The 24,262-nt window shown below is 34.8% G+C and overlaps 1 protein-coding gene across 30 annotated transcripts in view; it reads left to right on the top strand.

The window, feature by feature from the left end:
- The window catches only part of FER (FER tyrosine kinase), a 441,906-nt gene that overhangs the window by 274,127 nt on the left and 143,517 nt on the right, over positions 1–24,262 (top strand). For 29 of the 30 annotated variants that reach the window (XR_011425641.1, XR_011425626.1, XR_011425640.1 and 26 more), the window contains 3 exons: positions 1,430–1,486; positions 8,415–8,530; positions 11,051–11,145. Coding sequence is in view for 12 of the 30 variants with exons in the window: in XM_023617899.2 (XP_023473667.1) it covers positions 1,430–1,486; positions 8,415–8,530; positions 11,051–11,145 (268 nt within the window). In the remaining 18 variants the exon portion in view is untranslated. Of the gene's footprint in view, positions 1–1,429; positions 1,487–8,414; positions 8,531–11,050; positions 11,146–24,262 lie in introns of those variants that run through there. The other variant, XR_011425636.1, reaches the window with a different exon arrangement.

Below are 24,262 nucleotides of genomic sequence, written 5' to 3'. Positions count from 1 at the left end.
CGTCTTTGTAGTTTTAGTATTCTAATGGGTATGAAGTGGCATCTTGTGGTTTGTATGTTACTGATGACTAATGATGGTAAGCATCTTTTGATGTGCTTGTTGTCTATTTGTCCATCTTATTTTAAGTTTTTTACAAAACTTAACCAATTTCTTAAAACTGGGTTGTTGGTTATCTTGTTATTGAGGTATGAGTTCTCTACATGTTCTACACACGAATTATTTGTCAGATATATGTATTGCAAAAATGTTCTCCCAGATAGTAGTTTGCCTTTTGATTTTTCAAATGATGCCTTTGGAAAAATAAATGTTTTTTAATTTTGATGAATTCCAATTTTTGTTTCTTTTATAACTAGTGCTTTTTGTGTCCTATGTGAAATCTTTGCTTACTCAATTGGTTGTGAAGATATTTTTCTGTTTTTTTCCATGAACTTTATATCTCTAGCTTTATATTTAGATTGAAAGACTGTATATGTAAACTGTTGTTTTCTTAAAAATCAGTGTTGTTCCCTTTGTTGACCTAGCAGAGGGTGGTGGTCAAGTGCTTGTCACTTGGTGTTTCAAAAGGTGAAGTACTTCAAATGGCTGTCCAGGACATTTTTAAGGCATAGTTAGGGTGGATTTTTACTTTACTTTCCTCCTTTCCTGCCTCTCTTTCTTTCCCCCTCTCTCTCCCTCCTTGCTTCTTTCCTTTTTCCTTCCTTCTTTTTAAAAAAATCTATATGTCTTTCTAACATTATGGTATTGTATGGTATAATAGCTGGGATTTTTAGAAGATAAAATATTCCCTAAGTAATTAGTTCTTGAGATCGGATAATGGAATGCTCTTTTATAATGGCATGTTCGCATCAGTGGTCTTGTGTACCCTAGTGATATTGTAATTGATGTTTGTTGCTTTATTATACTTCAGGAAATTACTTGGGAAAGATATGGGACTACATGCAGTGTCACAAACGACTATAATTCATGGCCAGTTTATATGTGGAAAAATTAGCTCTTAGTAATGTGGTTTCAGTAGAAAACTAATTCTCTGTGATCAAGTGAGAATTGCAGTTTTGCATTGTAAAATGAAATTCCCTCATGTGTTTATGATACAACTTTTTGAAGTGGCAAATAATAGCATAGCCTAAGCATTATGATGGGAGGAAAGTGCATGCTGGGTTCTAGTTGGGAGACTATCATTTTGAAAGGTGAAATTTCCAATAGAAGTTTGCTATAATGTAGATTTAAAAGCCCTATTGTGTAGTATCATTTCTGAAATCTGTTTTATAGCCTCTTGTGGTTACAACTTTTCTTAGTGTGCTGTTGATTGAATGGTCTGAATGAAATATTTTCCCACTGCCTTTAGGTCTATTTCCTACTGCCTCAGGTGCATCTTACAGGAAATGTACTCTTACTTGGGCTAAAAAACTGTCCTTTTTCTTTACCATAGGATAAGAAATGGGTTCTCAATCATGAAGATGTCACATTGGGAGAATTACTGGGCAAGGTACGTTATCAACTAAGCTAAATAACCAAAAATCTTTATAGTGATTGTGAACTCTGCAGATTCCTTCATTTTCTTCAGAACTTTTCTTATATTCCAGCACACAGTAAGGCACATTCCCACATTAACCTAGAAGAACACAGTACCATATCTGTTAAAATACTGTGACGTTCACTGAAATATATGTGTAAAAATCTTTGAAAGGCTTAAGGATGATTCTTTTAAAAATAGTATGTATGTATATGTTTTGCTCTGGAAGGACTAAAAGCCATAATGATTTTGCTACAGTGTAGTAAAACTAAAACTAGTGAACTGAGATTTGAAAAGAAACTATGAGGTAATAAGTTTAAATAAATGCGTAATAGTCTTGTTCACTTTGTTTTTGATTATACGTGATAGTTTAGAAAAAGTGAAATACGGCTCTTTGGGATTTCAGGATTGTATATAGAATCAAAGTATGTAACAACATAGGACACATTACTTCAATCTAAAAATTATGTGGACAAGCTACATGCTTTAATATAAATATTCATTTTGTAGTTAACTCTATTAGTCGTCAGAGAGGGCAACTATATATAATGAAAGTTCCTGTCTTCCAATCTAGTTGGAAGTTTCTTGCATCTCGTAGGTCGTATGAAAGTAGATTATGTCGAACAATAATGGCAGGCATTTGATAATTATTAATCAAATGGACTATTTTCAAATTTACTAATAATTGTTTATTTACAATTGAGTTCCAGTAAGTAAATATTAACTTCTTTGTTAATGACTTAATTAATGATGTTTTCATATGAAAGTTTGAATTAAGTTTAGGTTGATAATGTGATGTGAAAAATAGTATAAAATCCAGATCATTAGGGAAGATTATCACTCACACATTTTTGAGTGATCAGTGCTAGACTTAAAGCTCAGCATTTTAAGAATTAAATAATCCTTACTCTTTTGATTCAAATGTAAACTTGATGAGTTGACAATTTTTTCCCTGCTTTTTAGCTTTGATGTATGTTTAGAAGGTAAATCCCTGTTGAAATCATCTACTTTGCAGGATTCTTATTATTTTAAAATATCTTTTCCAAATGGAAGCATTAAATTGCTGTTGGAAAGCAGTTTTTATTGACTGCTAATACTTATTTAGTAAGAAGTTCTAAAGAATCTCAAGCTAAAAGCAGTAGCTGATGTATCTTAATTTTCTTTGTGATATGTTTGCATTAAGGAAATATTCCTTCTTTCCATTACTTTAGATCAATAACTTGGTAGCAGTGATTGGGCTAAAAATCATTACAAAGAAATTAAATTTCCATGAAAATATGATTAGATAATAAATTGTAAAATTAAACTACTTACTGAAATAGAATATGTTGAGAAGAACAGATTTTTCACTGAGGAAAAAATATTTTCAGTTAAAGACAAATATTTCAATTATTTATTTTAATATATGAAATATAAATTAGGAGGAATTTTAGCCTTTAGCTCCTCGGTGAGGCTATTTCAAAGAATAATTATTTTCTCAATGATAAGGCAGTAGAATGATGCCAGTTTCAATAAATTTAATCATTTTTAATAAGACTACAACTTTAGAATCACTGTATGGCTTAATTTCAGTTAATATTTTTGAGTATAAGATGATTGGTCATTTAATATTTTCACTACCTGTTCCAAATAAATATTTACAATTTACTACTGGAGAGTACATGAGTAAAAGAGAATTAGCGATTATTCCTGCACTTAATGGACTTTGGCAAATAAATATTTACAATATACTACTGGAGAGTACATGAGTAAAAGAGAATTAGCAATTATTCCTGCACTTAATGGACTTTGGCATTTTGTCGTAATATAAGGTTGAGAAGGGACTGTAACATTTTTTATTCAGCACTTTATTATTCGTAGACTGTACTTGATATATATTTGGTATTCAATAAATATTTTATTTAGTCCTCAAATATTTGTTGAATGCCTACTATGTGCCAGGCACTTTTCTAGGCATTTGGAAAACATCAGTGAACAAAGCAGACAAATATTCTTTCCCTTGTAGAATTTGTGTTCTATCTAGCAAGAGAAGACAGATAAATAATAAGCATAATAAATAGATAAATTTTATAATGTTAGAGGGTGCTAAGTCCTGTGAAAAAATTTGCAAGTGCTATTGGTCAGAGTTGCAATTTTTAATAGGGAAATATGGGTAAGCCTTATTAAAATTGCTCCTTTTGAATAAAACTTGGAGGGGAGGGATTTAGCTGCGGGGACATTTGAGGAAGAGGGTTCTAGGCAGAGGGAGTAAGCAATGCAAATTTCATTTGAAGAGCAACAGAGACAGTTTGTCTGTAACGGAATATGCAAGGAGGAATATGATAGGAGAGGAAGTCAGTGAGATGGTGAGATTATATATTATGTAGGGCCTTTTAGGCCATTGTAATTCCTTAGGCTTTGATTATGTGTGAAAAAAATTAGTTGGTGGATGATTTGAAGTGGAAGAGTGGCATGATCTCACTTTTTAAGAAGATCGCTCTGGCTGTTGTGTTGAGAATAGCTGATGAGTTGGAAGGTTAGGAAGCAATTACACTTAGGTAACTAAAACATGGTGGTTGCTGGATCAGGGTGGTGATGATAGAGGTTGTGAGAAGTGGTGAATTCTGGATAATGTTTTCAAGGTTGAACCAGCAGAATATCACAGTGGACTCCTATGTGGGGCTTGAGAGAATGAGGGGAGTCAGCATGGGTGCAGAAGGTTTTGGGGAACAAGATTCCAACTGAATATCCCAATGGAATCCATACATAGGGCAGGGGAGAAAGAGGGGAGTCAATGTAGGTGCAGAAAGTGCATTAAGAGTTCAGTTTTGGATGTATTGACTTTGTCTATTAGATTTCCAAGTGAAGATGAAAGAGAAGACAGTTGGATATCAAGTCTGACCAAGGAGGAGAGAGTGATCAGTGTCATCAAGTGCTGCTAAGAGCTCAAAAGAGATGATAACTGAGAATTAACCGTTGAATTTAGCAATGAGGAGGCCCCTGGTAACTTGGCTGAGTAGTTTCATTGAAGTGCTTTTGGTGAAAGCCAGATTGGAATTGTTTTAAGAGAGAATGGGAGGAGAGGAATTAGAGATGGCAAGGATGTAACTCTGAAGTTTTGCCTCAAAAGGAAGCAGAGACACGTGGTGATAGTTTCAAGAGAATGATTTGTGTGTTGTTGTTGTTGTTGTTGTTTAACATGAAAGAAAAAATAGCATGGTGGTTTGCAGTTGAGAATGTTCTAGTGAAAAATTAATTATTTTGAAGGGAAAGATGAGCATTGCTGGAGTAATCTCATTGAGTAGTTAAGAGGGGATGAGATTTAGTTTACAGTGGAGGATTGAATTTAATGGAAACACAGTAGTTCATTTTTATAACAGCAAGAAAGATTGGTAGGTGGGAAAATTGGTAGGTGAGGCTGAGAGTCTGGAAGTTCTTTTTAGATTGCTCCAATTTTTTCAGTGAAGTAGGAAGCAAGATTATCAGCTAAGAATGAAGATAGAGGAGGAGGTATGGGGAATTTGAGAAGAGAGAACAAGGTAGAAACTGTTAGAAGAATGAGAATGTGAATGGTTTAGAGAATTGTAATATGTTTACCAGGCAGCATTAAGGACCCATCTGAGGTTTGCGTTCATGAATTTAAAGTGAAACCAGTCAACGTGGTTGTGGATTTTCTCCAGCCACATACAGCTGCATAGGTGCAGAGTAGACAGAGTGTTGCATTTAATCAGGGTTGTGGATTTGACAAGGGAGTTCTAGAGATTAAGAAGAACAAAGTTGAGAATCTATGGTAAACAGTTGTTGTAATTATTGATTATAGAATTTAAGCTGGATAAGGAAAGAAGAGAGAATATTAATGGATGATGGACAATAAAAAGTGATAGGATCTAAAGATTTGAGATTCCTGTAGGGTCAAAGGATTTTTGAAGCGTGTGTATTGGAGGAAATAAGCTAGAAAAATAGAAGCCAGCCAGAAAATGGGAGGAATGAAATAGATATTGTAGAGAAGTTGCATTATTGGCAATGGTAAAGTTTAAGGTATGATTCTAGGAAATAGATTGGAGCACAAGATCATTGGAAGAGAGATGTTCAAGAAACTGAGAGTTTGAAATGTTGGAATGATCTTTAAGTATTGAAATTGCCAAGAACTAAGACAGGAATAACACTGGTTACACTGAGCCAGGAGCTCAAATGATCAATAAACATAAAATATTTTCGAATTCAATAGCTGATGGCCACAGTAAGGGGTAGTGGGTATATAATTGAATGATAACACGTCAAAGCTGTGGGTTTTTAGGAAGGCAGGAGGGAAAATGGTTTGAAAGCAGTAACAAGGAGCTAGTAGAATACTTGATTCCATCTCCAGGGCAGTGGGAGGAGGATGATGGGGGAGAGGGGGAAGGAGTCATCACTTAAGTTTAGAAGGCAACAGGTAGCTCAGCCACCAGTTGAGTGTTCTCAAGTGAGAGCCAAATTTCTGTTAGAATAAGAAGGTGAAGAGAATGACCAAAGAATAGATTGAAGATAAAAATTGATGATGATGGACCACGAATTCCAGATGGCACAGTGGAATTTGGGGATAGAAGAGAAATAGAAGATAGAGTGTTGAATAGAAGTGTGCAGAATCTAATGAGGATTAGAGAGAGGGAGATGAGGATTAACGTAGGACCAAGATCTTATGAGGACTGATATAAACACAGACAAGGGGCACAATGAGATTTTGCCTCATGGACTTAAGGGCAGTAGCAGAGATGAAACTCTGCCTGTTAAATGGTAGGGAGTGATGGGTGTCCTAGCTTCCTCCTGACCTCTTTGGATGGAGAAGAGGCGGTCTGGGAAGCACAGTCTTTTTTTTCTTGGTGTTTGGAGATTCCCCGCTAGACCACCATTGATAGAATTGAAGTTCTCTGAGTAATAATTGTTGAATGAATGTTTAAAATTTTCAGGTGCCTCATATGTGCTAAGATCTGTTACATAGGGCAGAAACCATTATAAAGGTACAAAGGGACAATTGAATGATAAGTGTTCAGGAACAGGATATGTAATTTTGGAAAGATCAAGAAGGAAGGGGCATAAGAAATGGACTTAGAGATTAGTTAGCATTTTCCCTGATTGAAAGTGGTGGGTTTTCCAGAGGAAAAAGTTATAGAAAAGGAATGGCACATATTTTGAGATCGCTAAGTATTTGAGTCTAGGACACATTAAACATTTGAAGGCTGTAATGTGGAGCTAGACAGAGGCTGAGAAAGTGATGGTAATTGAAGGATGGATATTGAGTAAGGCAATAGTATAATGCAAGTTGTCTCTTGGAAAGATTAATCTGGCAGTGCTGTGGTGGCTGGATTGGAGGGAGTAGGACTGACCATGAGATCAGTTTAGGTGAGAAAATTGAGATCTTAACTTGGGGGGGGCCTTTCTGAGATGCAAAGAGGAAGACAAAAGTATTGTAGAGGTAGAGTCTGAATGCTTACAGAGAGAATAATGGTCTTAGTAAATGAAAAAGGTAATTTAGCCAGGAAAAGTCTTCTAATGATTAAAGCATTGTTTTAGACGAGTTGATTTATAAGTGCTTCAGAATTATTCAGATAAATAGAGGCCCAGCAATAATCGTGTATATTAATAATATCTTTTCTCAGCTCTATCTCTGATATAATAAATGATCTGATAATTGTGTGGGGAAAAAAAGCCGTGAGAATAACAAACAAGGAAAGCTATAAAGCTCAAATTTTCCTTTTTCTAATTTATGATGAATGTGTACTATGTTGTATTCATAGTATGTTTACTTTACATGAAAAGATGATCAATCATTGTTTTTTAATAAATACTTGAATATTAGATTTAATAATAATGAATACTATTCATTACTGTAAGTATACTTAAAATATTAAGTAAAATAAAAAGTAAAAATATTAAGTAATACTTAAAATATTTTAAAAACTTTAAATTATTTATTAATGACATGTAAAGTTTATACACCTTGAACTATTGGTTAAGAGTTACATTGATCTTAGAACTCAAACTCAATAACTAGTAGAGTCCTAGTTCAGTTACTTCTTGCTCAACAACAGTAGCATTGAAGCTTAATATAATTCTTGCATCTTATGATTATAGCTATGTAAAAAATACATATGCATACATAGAAAACTTGAAGGGAATACTGAAAAATAGCTGTTGTATTAACCTTATAGATCTTCTTTGTAATATTTTGTTTTGTCTTTATAATAAAAGAAAAATGACTTCAAACTGGAAATAAGGCATTTTAAGTCAAAATATATTCTGGTCAAAGAATAAGGTTAGAAATTCATACATTTGATAGAAATTAGTTCCTCACAGGGGGACACTGGCATTTGGGTTGGCACCTCCTCTTGCTTGGTACCTTTCAGAGACTGACAGCGTATGGCGGTAGCTCTTGATAGTCTTTCATCTGCCTTGGGTCTGTTGCCTCCCCCCTACTTTCTACTCTCCCTGTCTCCTCCACCTGACGTAGGCTGCGCAGATCAATACCTACAGTCACCTCACAGGATCTTTGCTTTCTTTTTATACATTAATGGATAGTTTTTAAATGTAGTAAAATTTAGAGCTTAGGACGTAAAGGGAACTAGGTGGAGTAATACTTAATGTGCTTCTGACAATGTCAACTTGAGTTTCTTCTTTTATCCTATTCTCTTTCAATTTTACTTTTCCCGTTTTCCTTTTCAATTCTCCTCAAGCCTCAATCTCCCCAATGGTTGGTGTGTTAGGTAGTATATTTAAAGTTGAAGATTGGTAAGGGCAACCTTCCCAATCTTTATATCCACTTAAAACTCAATAAAGCTAACAGAATGCTTTGATTAACTCAAAATGCATTATTACGCACTCTCCTTGTATTTTGCAATGATTTATGTGGCTGCATCCCAAACAATAAATGTATTTGTATTTCCAGGGAAATTTCGGTGAAGTATATAAGGGCATATTAAAGGATAAAACTGCTGTTGCTGTTAAAACATGTAAAGAAGATCTTCCTCAGGAACTGAAAATAAAATTTTTACAAGAAGCCAAGTGAGTTCTCTAAAGTAACGTAAAATATGTATTTAATAATATAAATAACTCATTAAAATGTAAATTTGAAGATATCTTAAATTATGATTTGCTGAAGTACAAGTAAGCACTTTTAGAACCCTCATAAGTAAGCACTTCTATAGTGTGGGGAAAAAAAAGTTTCTATGTTTTTGAGTTAGGTTATAGATCCGCTAGGCAATCACAGTCAAAAGAACCAGATGCTAAAAAACCGGATGCTAAAAACTTGAATATTTGTCATGTCCTTAAAAATATTGCAGTATTTTTTACTTTTATCACACATGCCTATACGTATATATGTGCATATCCAGTGTGGTCCTAATAGTGAGAATGTTACTGTATTCTGTATATAAAATGTATAATTTACATATATCTATTTAGATAATTACTTCTATTCTACCCTCCTTAGACAGTGTCACTGATTCTCTTTTCTCAGCTGTTAGCTTTCTTTTCTGAGAACCTCAGATTTCTTCAACTGAGTGTATGGCATTTGTTCCAAAATGTGCATATTTTTCTTTTCTAATCTGGAATAATTCTCTTTTCTTGTATTATTAGCTAAAATTTGTTAGCTAAAATTTCCAACTCGATCCCCTATTTTGCAGATAGTTAAAACTTTTCTGTTAGTGGTAAAATCTAATATATACAACAAAACACAAGACAAATAGAAAGGTGCTGTGGCCAGAGTGAGGAGGACATATGAATGAAGGGTGGATGGATGGGTGGATGGATGGATGGGAGAGAAGGAGGATACGTGGATCCATAGATCCACAGATTTGTGGTGTATAGGGAAGGAAAGCAGTGTGTGTGTGTGTATTCTCCACCATGGCATAATGCATAAAATTGAAGTTTCTGTATAGTGCTGTGGGAGAACAGAGAACATGGTAGCTCAAGAAAAATAAGTCCCATGGCATGAAGAATTTTGATGTACATTTCTTCATTCATCATCTAAAAATGAATGTTGCTAGCAATGGATTAAGCTAGTTTGTTGCATTTATTAAATATTATCTACAGAATAAAGTTGCAAACCTTTTTTATGTATATTATTGGCAATTCAGAAAAAATATTCTCTAATAAATTTAAAGGCATGCTATCACAATTGAAATTTATAGGCTTATTATTTTATAGTTATTCATAGGTATTCTTAAGGTACAAGGTTGTATCTAAAATTTTAAAAAATATTTAATTTTCTTGCTTTCTAACTTGTGATTATTTTATTGCAAATCGTTTAATTTCCTCTTCTAAAGTGAGGTTACCAAGTTTAATGTTAAAAATGAAAACTATATCCATGCAAACTCCCTAGTGTCCTTTAATAGACAATAGAGCTATATATTTAGATATTCAGTACTATTTGAGTTCATGCTGGCTATTTTGTGGAATTTCTTTACTAGGCAGTTTCCAGCCTAAGAAATGACATTTTGGATTAAAGTTAAACGTTCTAAAACTTTAGTTTTAGTTTTTTGTAGAAGTTGGAAGCTCAAAGTTATTGACAGAATATTTCCCTTATCTCTAGAATTCTTCCCAGTTTTACCTTTTCATTTATGAGTCATTATGTATTTTCACTCTAAAACATTTTTCTTAAAGCTATCTCTGCTTTAGTTGTGCATGTACGAAACATGTAAACTGTTTTATCTTTCTCCATATAGTTATTTTTTCAGTCTCTCAGGAAAGAAAACTGCATTTTTCAAATATGAGTGAATTTATAACTATGTCAATAGGATAATATGGAATAAAATTTGGTACTAGAAATCATCATGATAGACAGGCCTCTGAGAGAATCTAATCTTTTTTTAACTTGTGCTTGGAGTCCTATGGATGAGTCTATGCCAGTTTTATAGCCCTCTGATAAAATTTTGCCTTTATCCAAACTAAATCTTCTCTGCTTCAGCTTAAGTCTATATTGAAACTGTTACTCAATTGTTCTTAAACCTGTTGCCAGCTTTCTCAAAACTTTTGAGTTTTTACTACCTTGAAATTGATCATGATCATCAAAAAAGTATTTATTAAGAAATCTAATGAAGTGATCACTCTAGAGAATTTACCAGTATGAATTGAGTTCTATTTTTATGTATTTTAAATCAAGTATGTGCATAAAATAAAACAAAACAAAAAGATGCTACCCTAGCAGCCTAGAGTTTTGGGTCAACTAGTTCTTTTCAGCTATGCTTTGTGGTGGTACCTAAAGCCAGATACTCTGAAGGGGAGTTCTACATGTTTTAGACTAAGTAAGTTTTTCCTATTTAGCATGGTTGTTAGTCATTCCAAGTGGATAATAATTTTTAAAATATTTAACTGAATTAAGGAGAATTGACTCATTTGTCCCTGTATTTTGCCAATATTTATCAAAATTGTATATATCCCATTTATCATAATTTGGGTTCATACTGAAGTTTTAAAAATTGAATTATGTTGATTAAAGTGTATTCTACTTGTGCACACTATTCATGACCATAAACTAATGCTTTAGTATTTAAATCATAACTATTATACTTTTCTCTCATCCAGAATTCTCAAGCAATATGATCATCCCAATATTGTCAAACTTATAGGAGTTTGCACACAAAGACAGCCTATCTACATCATTATGGAACTGGTTCCAGGTAATATGATTTTAGAGGTTTCCTCAATGACATTTTAATGTCATATTTTATTACTTTTATATCTTCAGTCTCTTTGATTTCTCCTTGCAAAGTTTCCAAGGATTTCGTTTAACATTTTCCTGATGACAAAGAGCTTGTACACATACTCAGTATTTTTATAGTCTATAACACTTCACTATTTTCTAGAAAATGTCAGCCAACCTTTTTTTTTAAGAGAAGATACATTATTGCAGTGCAGTTACACATGGAATTTATTTATATATAATGCTTATGTGAGAAAAGCTGTTTAGAAAAAGTCTACTTAGTTTGACTTCTTAACAGTGATCATACTATCTTATATTTAGTTCATTGGTTACCACACATCCTCTCGTTTGGTTGTATATAATAATCCTATGGTGATTTGGGTTACCTACAAATTATGAACCTCTTTTATGTATGGACAAAGGAAGTGATCCTTGTATTTCTTTATTGTGACTTTCAAAAACTCCAGATCTTTTGGTTAACAACTTTTGCCAACAAACAAGGATAACCTCTAACTGATAACGGTATATTTTTAAGTTATTTTCACTATGCATCCATCTTTTGTAGAAAATCAGAGATAATATTTACAAATACAATATTTAATAACTGAAAATTATTTGCTGTGTTACCTTTAACAACTATTTACTCATTTTAAAAGAAGAAATTTAAAGGGATATGAAAAATATTTCTAACTTTAATATACATTGAGTAAACCTGATATTGTAGATTACCCATTAAATACTGTCCACATAATTCTTCCATTATTGAAGGATAATTGGTCCCATTTTATCATACTGGTTTGCTTGCTATTGGAATATTTCTTGATATTACCATATTACTTCAGGATTCCTAGATCATGATCATCCGCATCAAGATGGCATTGTCTGTGTTAGGTACACTGTATGTTTGGATGATTTATGCTATTTATGATCTATATCTTAAAGTAGCTTTCAATATACTTATGAAAAAATTATAGATACAGTCTAAAACTTTAAAAGCAATTGAATAGCCTATAATTTTAATTAAAATAGGATACTTAAATATTATAAATACATATAAACATTCACATAAATGCAAATGAAGCACAGTTAATAAGGGTTGTCACCAAGAAACTTACGTTTAAGGAGTAGGGCAGACTTGAAGAAAAGTGATTTTGGTCTTACCATGGATGAGGAAAGGAGCACAGATGACAAATTCCAGATGGCAGGTCCAAGTTGAATAACACAAAAGAAGATAACTTTGCAGGAGAACCAGCAAAGTGTTTATCTGGACACTGACAAGTAACATCTATTGATTATTTTTTAAATTAATAAGAATAATAAACTTCATTAGAAAATTCAAAATGTAACGAAAGGTATAAATAAAATTAAAAATGAAAACCTCACACTCAATCTAATCCTATCCCAAAGCTAATTGCTTTTTATTTTTTTGGGTTTTTTTCTGGAAAAATGTTTAATGCAGATACCTTGATTTTATGTTGATCCTTTAAATTTAATTATAAAAAATATCATAACACTGTTTCAGATTTTTTTCTCTTATTAATGTAACTTACAGTTTCCTTGTTTCATATTCATCAATATAGTTCTACCTTTTCCTTGTAATGGCTATAAAGTTATACAGTTTATGGATTTATACAGTTTATCTACTTATGGATACTTCGGCTCTTTCCATTTTTATTCTTTCTCTTTTTACAAACTGCTAGTGAATATCTTTGGACTCATATCATAAGAATCATTTTGAAGTGTATCTGTAGGGTCAGTTTTCAGCAGTGGTATTGTTGGATCTGAGTTTATGTGCATTTTGGCTTATGGTAAATGTTTTAGCTTTCTGTTGCTGCATAACAAAGGATCACAACTTAGCAGTTTTAAACAACACCCATTTATTACCTCACAGCTCTGTAGGTTAGAAGTGCAGGCAGGCTTGACTGGATTCTCTGCTCTGGGTCTTAAAAAGCCAAAAATCAGAATGACAGGCTAAGCTCCTATCTGGAGGCACTAGAGGAGAATCCACTGCCATGCTCCTTCAGGCTGGTAGCAGAACACTTTTCCTTGCCGCTGGGCTAAGGTTACCTTGCTTGCTGGGGTCATCTCTCAGCTCCTAAAGGTTTCCTACCTTCTTTTACCCGTGGCTCCCTCCATCTTCATACCCAGCATGCCACATCCTTCAGTGTTTTGAATTTCTCTAATGTCCTCTTCTGTTACCAGCTGGAGAATACTCCAGTTTCTTGAAAGGTCTCGTGTAATTCGATCAGGCTCACCTGGATAATCTCCCTATGGTAAGGTGGACTGTGCCCTATGACAACATAATTAGGGAGTGATAGCTAATCACATTCACATGTTCCACAGGGTAGGGCGGGACATCTTTGGGAAGCCATCTTCAAGTTCTACCTACACAGTAGATTTTGCTAAATTTTCTTTTTTTTTTTTATTGAGTTAATGATAGGTTACAATCTTGTGTGATTTCAGTTGTACATTAATGTTTGTCATTCGTGTTGTAGGTGCACCACTTCACCCTTTGTGCCCACCCCCCACCCCACCTTTCCCCTGGTAGCCACTAATCTGTTCTCTTTGTCCACATTTTTCAATTCCTCATATGAATGGAGTCATACAGAGATTATCCTTCTCTAACTGGCTTATTTCACTTAACATAATTCCCTCAAGGCCCATCCATGTTGTTGCAAATGGGATGATTTTGTTCTGTTTTGCAGCTGAGTAGTATTCCATTGTATATATATACCACAACTTCTTTATCCATTCATCTGTTGATGGGCACTTAGGTTGCTTCCATGTCTTGGCTATTGTAAATAATGCTGCAATGAACATTGGGGTGCATAGGACTTTTGGAATTGCTGACTTCAACCTCTTTGGATAGATACCCAGTAGTGGAATGGCTGGATCATATGGTAGTTCTATTTTTAATTTTTTGAGGAATCTCTATACTGTTTTCCATAGTGGCTGCACCAGTTTACATTCCCACCAGCAGTGTATGAGGGTTCCATTCTCTCCACAACCTCTCCAACAATTGTTACAATTAGATTTAGATATTTTTGTCATTCTAATGGGTGTAAGGTGATATCTTAGTGTAGTTTTGATTTGCATTTCCCTGATGATCAGCGATGATGAGCATCTTTTCATGTGCCTATTGGCCATCCGTATATCTTCTTTGGAGAAATGTCTGTTCATGTCTCCAGCCCATTTTTTGATCAGGTTGTTTGTTTTTTGTTGTTGAGTTGTGAGAGTTCTTTATATATTATGGATATTAAGCCTTTGTCAGATATATGACTTGCAAATATTTTTTCCCAGTTAGTGGGTTGTTTTTTTGTTTCAATCCTGTTTTCATTTGCCTTGAAGAAGCTCTTTAGTCTGATGAAGTCCCATTTGTTTATTCTTTCTGTTGTTTCCCTTCTCTGAGAAGACATGGTGTCCGAAAAGGTCCTTTTAATACTGATGTCAAAGAGTGTACTGCCTATGTTTTCTTCTAGAAGATTTATGGTTTCGGGTCTCACCTTTAGGTCTTTGATCCATTTTGAGTTTATTTTGCTGAATGGTGAAAAAGAATGTCAATTTTCATTCTTTTACATATGGCTTTCCAGTTTTCCCAGCACCATTTGTTGAAAAGAGTTTCTTTTCTCCATTGTGTGCTCTCAGCTCCTTTGTCGAAGATAAGCTGTCCATAGATGTGTAGTTTTATTTCTGGGCTTTCAATTCTGTTCCATTGATCTGTGCACCTGTCTTTGTACCAGTACCATGCTGTTTTGATTACGGTAGCTTTGTAGTAAGTTTTGAAGTCAGGGATTGTGATGTCTCCTGTTTTGTTCTTTTTTCTCAGGATTGCTTTAGCAATTGGGGGTCTTTTGTTGCCCCATATAAATTTTAGGATTCTTTGTTCTAATTCTGTAAAGAATGGCATTGGGATCTGATTGGGATAGCATTGAATCTGTAGATTGCTTTAGGTACAATGGACATTTTAACTATGTTTATTCTTCCAATCCATGTACATGGAATGTCTTTCCATCTCCTTATGTCGTCATCCAGTTCTCTCAGAAAGGCCTTGTAATTTTCATTATATAGGTCCTTCACTTCCTTAGTTAAATTTACCCCAAGGTATTTTATTCTTTTTGTTCCGATTGTGAATGGTATTGTGTTCTTGAGTTCTTTTTCTATTTCGTTATTAGAATATAGAAATGCTACTGATTTATGCAAATTGATTTTATACCCTGCAACTTTGCTGTAGTTGTTGATTAATTCTAAGAGCTTTCCAATGGATTCTTTGGGGTTTTCTATATATAAGATCATGTCGTCTGCAAACAGCGAGAGTTTCACTTCTTCCCTCCCTATTTGGATACCTTTTATTCCTTTTTCTTGCCTGATTGCTCTGGCCAGGACCTCCAGTACCATGTTAAATAATAGTGGTGATAGAGGGTATCCTTGTCTCGTTCCTGTTTTCAGGGGGATGGCGCTCAGTTTTTGCTCATTGAGTATGATACTGGCTGTGGGTTTGTCATATGTGGCCTTTATTATGTTGAGGTAGTTCCCTTCTATGCCCATTTTGTTCAGAGTTTTTATCATAAATGGCTGTTGGATCTTGTCAAATGCTTTCTCTGCATCTATTGAGATGATCATTTGGTTTTTATTCCTCAGTTTGTTGATGTGGTGTATCACATTGATTGATTTGCGGATGTTGAACCATCCCTGTGTCCCTGGTATGAATCCCACTTGATCATGATGTATGCTCCTTTTGATGAGGTGCTGAATTCTGGTTGCCAAAATTTTGTTTAGAATTTTTGCATCTATGTTCATCAGTGATATTGGCCTGTAGTTCTCTTTTTTCGTTGTGTCCTTGTCAGGTTTTGGTATCAGCGTGATGTTGGCCTCATAGAATGTGTTAGGAAGTGTTCCATTCTCCCTAATTTTTTGGAATAGCTTGAAAAAGGATAGGTATTAAATCCTCTCTGAAAGTTTGGTAGAATTTCCCGGGAAGCCATCTGGTCCTGGGGTTTTATTCTTTGGGATGTTTTTGATTGCTGTTTCAATCTCTTTCCTTGTGATTGGTCTGTTCAAATTGTCTGCTTCTTTTTGAGTGAGCTTTGGGAGATTGTAGGAGTCCAAGAATTTATCCATTTCCTCTAGATTATCCATTCTGTTAGCATAGAGTTTTTCATAGTATTCTCTTATAATCTGTTGTATTTCTGCAGAGTCTGTTGTTATTTCTCCTCTTTCATTTCTGATTTTGTTTATTTGAGCTTTCGCCCTTTTTTTTGTTTGTAAGTCTGGCTAGGGGGTTGTCAATTTTGTTTATCTTCTCAAAGAACCAGCTCTTTGTTTCGTTGATCCTTTCTACCGCCTTTTTCGTTTCAATAGTATTTATTTCTGCTCTGATTTTTATTATTTCTCTTCTTCTGCTGACTTTGGGCTTTATTTGTTCTTCTTTCTCTAGTTCAGTTAGGTGTAGTTTAAGATTGCTTATTTGGGATTTTTCTTGTTTGTTAAGATGTGCCTCTATTGAGATGGATTTTCCTCTTAATACAGCTTTTGCTGTATCCCATATGAGTTGGTATGGCATGTTATCATTTTCATTTGTTTCCAGGTATTTTTTGATTTCTTCTTAATTTCTTCAATGATCCATTGCTTGTTCAGTAGTGTATTGTTTAGTCTCCATATCTTTGTGCCTTTCTCAGCTTTTTTCTTGTAATTAATTTCTAGCCTTATAGCATTAAGATCAGAGAAGATGCTTGTTATTATTTCAATTTTTTTAAATTTGTAGAGGCTTTCCTTGTTTCCCAACATATGGTCTATCCTTGAGAATGTTCCATGTGCACTTGAGAAGAATGTGTATTCTGCTTTTTTAGGATGAAGTGAACTATATATGTCTATTAAGTCCAATTATTTTAGTTTTTCGTTTAGCTCCACTATTTCTTTGTTGACTTTCTGTCTGGATGATCTGTCCATTGATGTGAGTGGGATGTTGAGGTCTCCTACTATTATTGTGTTGTTTTTAACATCTTCCTTTAGGTCTGTTAATAGTTGCTTTATGAACCTTGGTGCTCCTATGTTGGGTGCATAGATATTTATAAGCGTTATTTCTTCTTGATGAAGTGTCCCTTTGATCATTATATATTGTCCCTCTGTGTCTCTCTTTACCTGTCTTATTTTGAAATCCACTTTGTCTGATATAAGAATTGCAACACCTGCTTTTTCTTCCTTTGCTATTAGCTTGAAGTATTGTCCTCCACTCCTTCACTCTGAGCCTGTGTTTGTCCTTGGAGCTGAGGTGTGTTTCCTGGAGGCAACAAATTGTTGGATCTTGTACTTTAATCCATTTTGCCACTCTGTGTCTTTTTATTGGAGAGTTCAGTCCGTTTACATTGAGAGTGATTATTGATGCATGTGGACTTAAAGCTGTCAATCTGTTTCTCATTATCTGGCTTTCCTGCTTTTCTCTTCCTGTGTGCTTTATCCTACCCATTTGATACTGCAATTTCTTATGCTGGGTTTCTTAGATTTTTCCTAATTTATGTTTTGTGGCTCTGTTCTGTTTTTTAGTTTAGTGTCTACCCTGAGGTTTTAGAATCTCGTGTATAATATAGTGTATTCTCTCGTGGTCTCTTACTTACTTGGCCTAAACTAATTTAGTCCCTTTGCTCTTCCCCTCCTAAATTATTATTTTCATTTCTTATTCCAACTTGTGTTATGAGTTTGTAGTTAGAGTGATAAGATCGTCTTTGCTTTGGTAGTTTCCTTACCTTTATCCTAATGCTATAGTTGAATATTTGCTATCCTGTTCTGGTTCTATTTATCTGTCTCCCTACTCTGTGATTTGTGACCCCTTTCTCCCTTTTTTCTTTTTTCAGGTATGAGAGCCTTCTTGAGGATTTCTTGTAGTGGAGGACTTTTGGTTACAAATTCCCTTAACTTTTGTTTGTCTGGAAAAGATTTAATTTCTCCCTCATATCTGAAGGATATTCTTGCTGGATAGAGTATTCTTGGCTGAAGATTTTTATCTTTTAAAGTTTTGAATATGTCACTCCATCCTCTCCTAGCTTGTTAGGTTTCTGTAGAGAAATCCACTGAAAGTCTGATAGGAGCTCCTTTGTAGGTTATTCTCTTCTGTCTTGCTGCCCTGAGTATTCTTTCTTTGTCATTCATTTTTGCCTTTTGTACTACTATATGCCTTGCAGTAGGTCTTTTTACCTTGACAAATCTAGGAGATCTGAAAGCTTCCTCTACACACATTTCTCCCTCAATCCCTAGATTTGGGAAGTTCTCTTCTATAATTTCATTAAGCACACTTTCTGCTCCATTTTCCTTTTCCACATTCTCGGGAATTCCTATGATCCTTAAATTCTTTCTCCTCATTGAATCTGCTATCTCTCTAATACTTTCCTCATTCCTTTTAATCCTTAGTTCTCTTTCTTCCTCTCTCTGGAGCCATTCAGCCTGTCTATCTTTGATTATGCTAATTTGCTCTTCTGTGGAGTCTACCCAGGCATTCAGGGAATCTGTATTCTGTTTTATCTGGTCCATTGTGTTTTTCATCTCTAGTAATTCTGTTTGATTCTTCTTTATAATTTCAATCCTTTTGTGAAGTAACTTCAGAACTCGGCTTGTTTCTCTATCTTTCTCTCTACCTCATTGAGTTTTTTTATTATAGCTGCTCTGAACTCATTTTCACTTAGTTTACCTATTTCCAAGTCCTCAGGACTTAATTCTGTGTTTTTATTGTTTTCCTTCTGATCTGGGGCTTTTATAAATTTCTGGATGGTAGAGGAGCGGTTTTTTTGCATGGTGGTAGAATTCGGTTGCAGTTACAGCCTGTCACTACTAGATGGGGGTCGAGTGCCAGGCATTCTGAGCTCTCTGCCTTCGGGCAAGATGGCAGCGCCCAGTGCAGTTTGCCGGGGCGGGGAGGGACGGTTTCTCTCGCCCACCGATCTGGATTCGATCATTTCTGTTCTCTGGTCTCCCAGGGCCCTAGGTTTATGGGGTCCCCATGCACAGAAGCTTTCCCCCATCAGCGGGTTTCCACTATACTGGCGGTGGGAGTCCTAGACAATACCCCAGTCGCGCGGCCCCTCCCCCACTCCTTCCTGGACCCGTGCAGCGATCCCAGTTTCTAGGGGAGGGAGCAAGGTTCTCTCCTACAGTGTTCCAGCTCCTCTGAGGCAGGCAGCAGGGGCTCCGTCCTCTGTCTTTTGATACTATAGGTCTCTGAGTCCTGGCATTGGGTTCATTAGCTGAAATTCAGGGGTTTTTTTCAGTCCTTTGTTGTACTTTGGAGGGGAGAGAATCCCAGGTCAGCTCACCCCATCATTTTGCTCCACCTCTCTCATCTAGATTTTGCTAAATTTTCTTAAAGGTGAATTGCAGTGTGGAATCTGAAACTGCATTGATGAAATTTCTGTATTATTAGACTAAGTCCTTTGCTTGATCTTGCAGTTTGGATCCATCTTTTGTCCATGCGTGATTTTGTAACATCATGCTTCATCATTTGGAACATAGCCAGTGACCAAGTTATGCAGATCTTCCAAATAGTCACACAACTTATTATACAATATCAACAGATTGCATTCATTAATGTCACCACTAGTCTTGTCAGAAAAGTAATGGGAAGTTATCAAGTTCATGGTGGCAAGTATGTGTTTTCCAAAATTTTAAGTTTCATTTGAAAGCTTGGATTTTATCACCGGCAATGAAAGCTGTCACTGTTTTTTTTCTTCAGTTGTCGAGCTTCCTTCATTCATTTTTGAGAAAATGCCTGGCAAATATCTAATTTTTAATAACCATAATTGTTATTCTTTCTCTTTATGAAAATAGCTTTATTGATATATAATTGATATACACTTTATATACATATACTTTATTGTCTGTTAACATATGTATACACCTGTGAAACCATCACCACATGTATACACCTGTGAAACCATAACCACAATAAGGTGATGACCACCTGGTCTGTCATCTCCAGATTTTTTATGCCTCTTTTTAGTCCCTTCCTCCTACCATTCTCTGTGCCATCCCAGTCAACCACTGTCTGCTTTCTGTCGCTATGTATTAGTTTGTATTTCTTAGAATTTTATATAAATGGAATCATACAGACTGGTTTTTTTTGTCTGTTTTGTTTCATTCAGTATAATTATTGTGAGATTCATTCATGTCATAATGTATATTGATAGTTCATTCCTTTTTATTGCTGAGTAGAATTACATCATATGAATATACCACAGTTTATCCACCCAACAGTTGATAGACTTTTCGATTCTTTTTATTTTTTAATTTTTTTTGGTAAGGAAGATTGGCCCTGAGCTAACATCTGTTGTCAATCTTCCTCTTTTTTTTCTTTTTTCTCCCCAAAGCCCCAGTACATAGTTGTATATCCTAGTTATAGGTTGCTCTAGTTCTTCTATGTGGGATACAGCCCCAGCATGGCTTAATGAACAGTGTGTAGATCCGTGCCCAGGATCCGAACCAGTGAACCCCAGGCCACCGAAGCAGAGCATGGAAACTTAACCATTACGCCACTCAGCCAGCCCCTGGAGTGTTTTTCTTTTGGGGCTACTAAAAGTGAAGTTGCTGTGAACATGCATGTACGAGTCTTTGTATGGACATGTGCTTTCATTTTCCTAGGGAAAATACCTAGGAGTGGAATGAATGGGCCATATGGAATGTGCATATTTAAATTTTTCAAAACTGATAAATTGCTTTCTTAAGTGATTATACTAGTTTACATTCCCATCATCAGTTGATGAGAGTTCCAGTTCTTCCACATTCTCATCAGCTCTTGGGCTGGTCAATCTTGAGCCATTCTAATATTTATGTAGACATGCCTTTTTGCGGTTTTAATTTGCCTTTCCTGACTGACATATGATGTTGAGCATCTTTTCATGTACTAATTTGCCATTCATATATCTTCTTTGGTGAAGTATCTGTTCAAATTATTTGCCCATTTTTTAACTTGTATTGGTTGCTTTCTTATAATTGAGTCTTATTAGTTCTTTACGTATTCTGGATACAAGTTCTTTATCAGATATGTGATTTTCAGATATTTTCCCTCAGTCTGTGACTTGTCTTCTTATTCTCTTGTGGTGTCTTTTGAAGAGGAGAAGTTTTTAATTTTGATGAAGTTTAAACTGTCAGTTTTTCCTTTTATAGATCAGGTTGTTGATGGTGTATCTAAGGAATCTTGTTAAACCCAAGGTCACAAAGGCTTTCTCCTGTGTTTACTTCTACAAGTTTTATAGTTTTAGAATTTACGTTTGAATCTAGAATCCATTTCAAGTTAATTTTTGTGTATATTGTGAGGAATGGTTTGAAGTTCATATTTTTGGCATAAGGATAATCCAGTTGTTCCAGCACTGCTTGTTTAAATGACTGCCTTTTCTCTTGTGACTTTTTAACCTTCAGCTTTAATATATATGTGTAGATCTATTTCTGGACTCTGTTAATACTTGTCTGTCTATCCTTTTGTCTTTATGTCAATATCACACAGTCTTGATGACTGTAGTTTTATAATAAATCTTGAAATCAGGTGATATTAGTCATTTAGCTTTTTTTTTCCAAAATTGTTTTGTCTGCTAGAGGTCCTTTGCATTTCCATATTAATTTTAGTATCAGTTTTTCAGTTTCTATAAAAGTTCATTGGGATTTAGATTAGGATTACATTGAATCTGTAGGTCCATTTTGGGGTGAATAGGCTTCTTAACAATATTGATTCTTCTGACCCATAGACATGGTATCTCTAGTAAAATAGGTCTTTGATTTCTCTCAGCAAGGTTGTGTAGAGTTTAGTGTACAGGACTTTCCATCTTTTATCACACATACCACTGAGTATTTCATTTTTTGTGATGTTGCTGTAAGTGATTTTTAAAAAATATATTCGCTACATAAGTTATAGATTTGAATAATACTGTGAGTCAGCTTGACCTACTGACATTTATAGGACACTCCATGCAACATCACCAGAATACACATTCTTTTAAAGTACACAGACAATATTTACCAAGATAGACTATATTCTGAGCATAAAAAAAGTCTCAATAAATTTATAAGAATTTAAGTTCTGTAAACATGATGAAAATAAAGTAGAGCTCATGGACAGGAAGTTCTCTGAAAAATCTCTAAATATTAGGAAACTGAAAAATCCAAGTATGAATAACCAGTGGGTCAGAGGATAAATCAAAGTATTTTGAACCGAGTGAAAATTAAAACACATCTCAGTATTTATCTGATGCCCATAAAGCAGAACTTAGGGAGACAATTATAGCACTAAATGTCTATATTAGAAAAGAAGAAGGGACTCAAAGTAATGACCTCAGCTTCTACCTTGAAAAGTTAGAAGAAAAGTGCAAATTAACCCGAAATTTGTAGAAGAAAGAAAAAATGTAGATAGTAGTAGAAATCAATAGAATGGAAAAAATTTAAAACGGAAAACCAGTGAAACTAAAAGCTAGTTCTTTGAGATCAATATAATTGATAAACCTCTACACAGACTGATCAGAAAAAAGATGGACACAAATTACCAATATCAATGCCAATATCAAGAATGAGAGAGGTGACATCATTACAGAGTCTACAGATATTAAAAGGATATTAAGGGAATAGTTTGAACAATTTATGCAAATAAATTCATGAACTTAGAAAACTGACAAATTTCCTGAAAGACACAAACTGCCAAAGCTCACTCAACCTTCGTAGTTTCATATCTTTTAAAGAATTATCATTAAAAAACTATCCTTCAAAGAAAACTTCAGGCCCAGGTGGCTTCAGTTGAGGTGAATTATACCAAACTTTTAAGAAGAAAATATACCAATTCTTTACAAAGCCATTCAGAAAATTGAAAGACTGTGTCCTAACTTATTATTTGAGACGATCATTACCTGATTCTAAAACTAGACAAAAACATTACAGGAAAAGAAAACTACAGACTAGATCTCATGATATAAAAATTATAAGCACAATTTTAACAAAACAAATGCAATATAGAAAAATATATCATGATCAAGTGGAGTTTATCTTAGGACTGCAAGCTAGTTTAACCTTCAAGAATCAATGTAATTCATCATATTAATAAAATTTTTTAAAACAGTATAATCATCTCAAGTACTCTCTTTAGTATTTACCCACAGGAGTTGAAAACTTAAGTCCACATAAAAACCTGCACACGGATGTTTATAGGAACTGCATTCATAGTATCAACACTGGAAAGTAACCAAGATGTTCTGTACAAGATGAGTACATAAACAAACTGTTTTATATCCAAACAATGGAATATTATTCAGTGCTCAAAAGAAATAAGTTATCAAGCCATGAAAAGTCATAGAGGAAACTTAAATTTGCGTTACTAAGTGAAAGAAGACAATTTGAAAAGTCTACATACTATGTGATTCTGACTATATGGCATTCTGGAAAAGGGAAAACTATGAAGACAGTTAAAAGTTCATTGGTTGCCAGGGATTATGGAAGAGGGAGGGATGGGGTAGGCAGAGCACAGAGGATTTTTAGGATGGTGAAACTGGCATATATGATATCATAGTAGATACATGTCACTTTACATTTGTTTGAACCTATAGAATATATAACACCAAGAGTGAAGCCTAATGTAAACTGTGGACTTTGGATGATAATGATGTGTCAATGTAGGTTCATCACTTGTAAGAAATGTACCATTCTAGCAGGGGATCTTGATAATGGGGCAGGCTGTGTTGTTTTGGGCAGGGGTTATATAGAAAATCTCTGTACCTTTCTCTCAGTTTTTCTGTGAACCAAAACTCTCAAGAAGTATTAAAAATTTTTTTAAAGAAAAAACTGAAGAGAGGGGGCCAGCCCCATGGCGTAGAGGTTAAGTTCAGCACACTCCCCTTTGGCAGCCCTGGTTTACAGGTTTGGATCCCAGGCATGGGCATAGACCACTTGTCAGCCATGCTGTGGTGGCAACCCACATAGAAAAGTAGAGGACAGTTGGCCCAGATGTTAGCTCAGGGCTAATCTTCCTCAGCAAAGAACAAACAAACAAACAGAAGAGAAATGAAATAGATTTGGTTGTCTTTGAACAAATGTAAGATCTGTCTTCCTCACTTTTCCATTCCCTTAGCTCCTCCCTC

Source organism: Equus caballus, chromosome 14 (assembly GCF_041296265.1).
Source record: "Equus caballus isolate H_3958 breed thoroughbred chromosome 14, TB-T2T, whole genome shotgun sequence".
Lineage (NCBI taxonomy): Eukaryota > Metazoa > Chordata > Mammalia > Perissodactyla > Equidae > Equus > Equus caballus.
The sequence above is the reverse complement of the archived record's forward strand: the minus strand, read 5'-3'. Positions and strand labels throughout refer to the sequence as shown.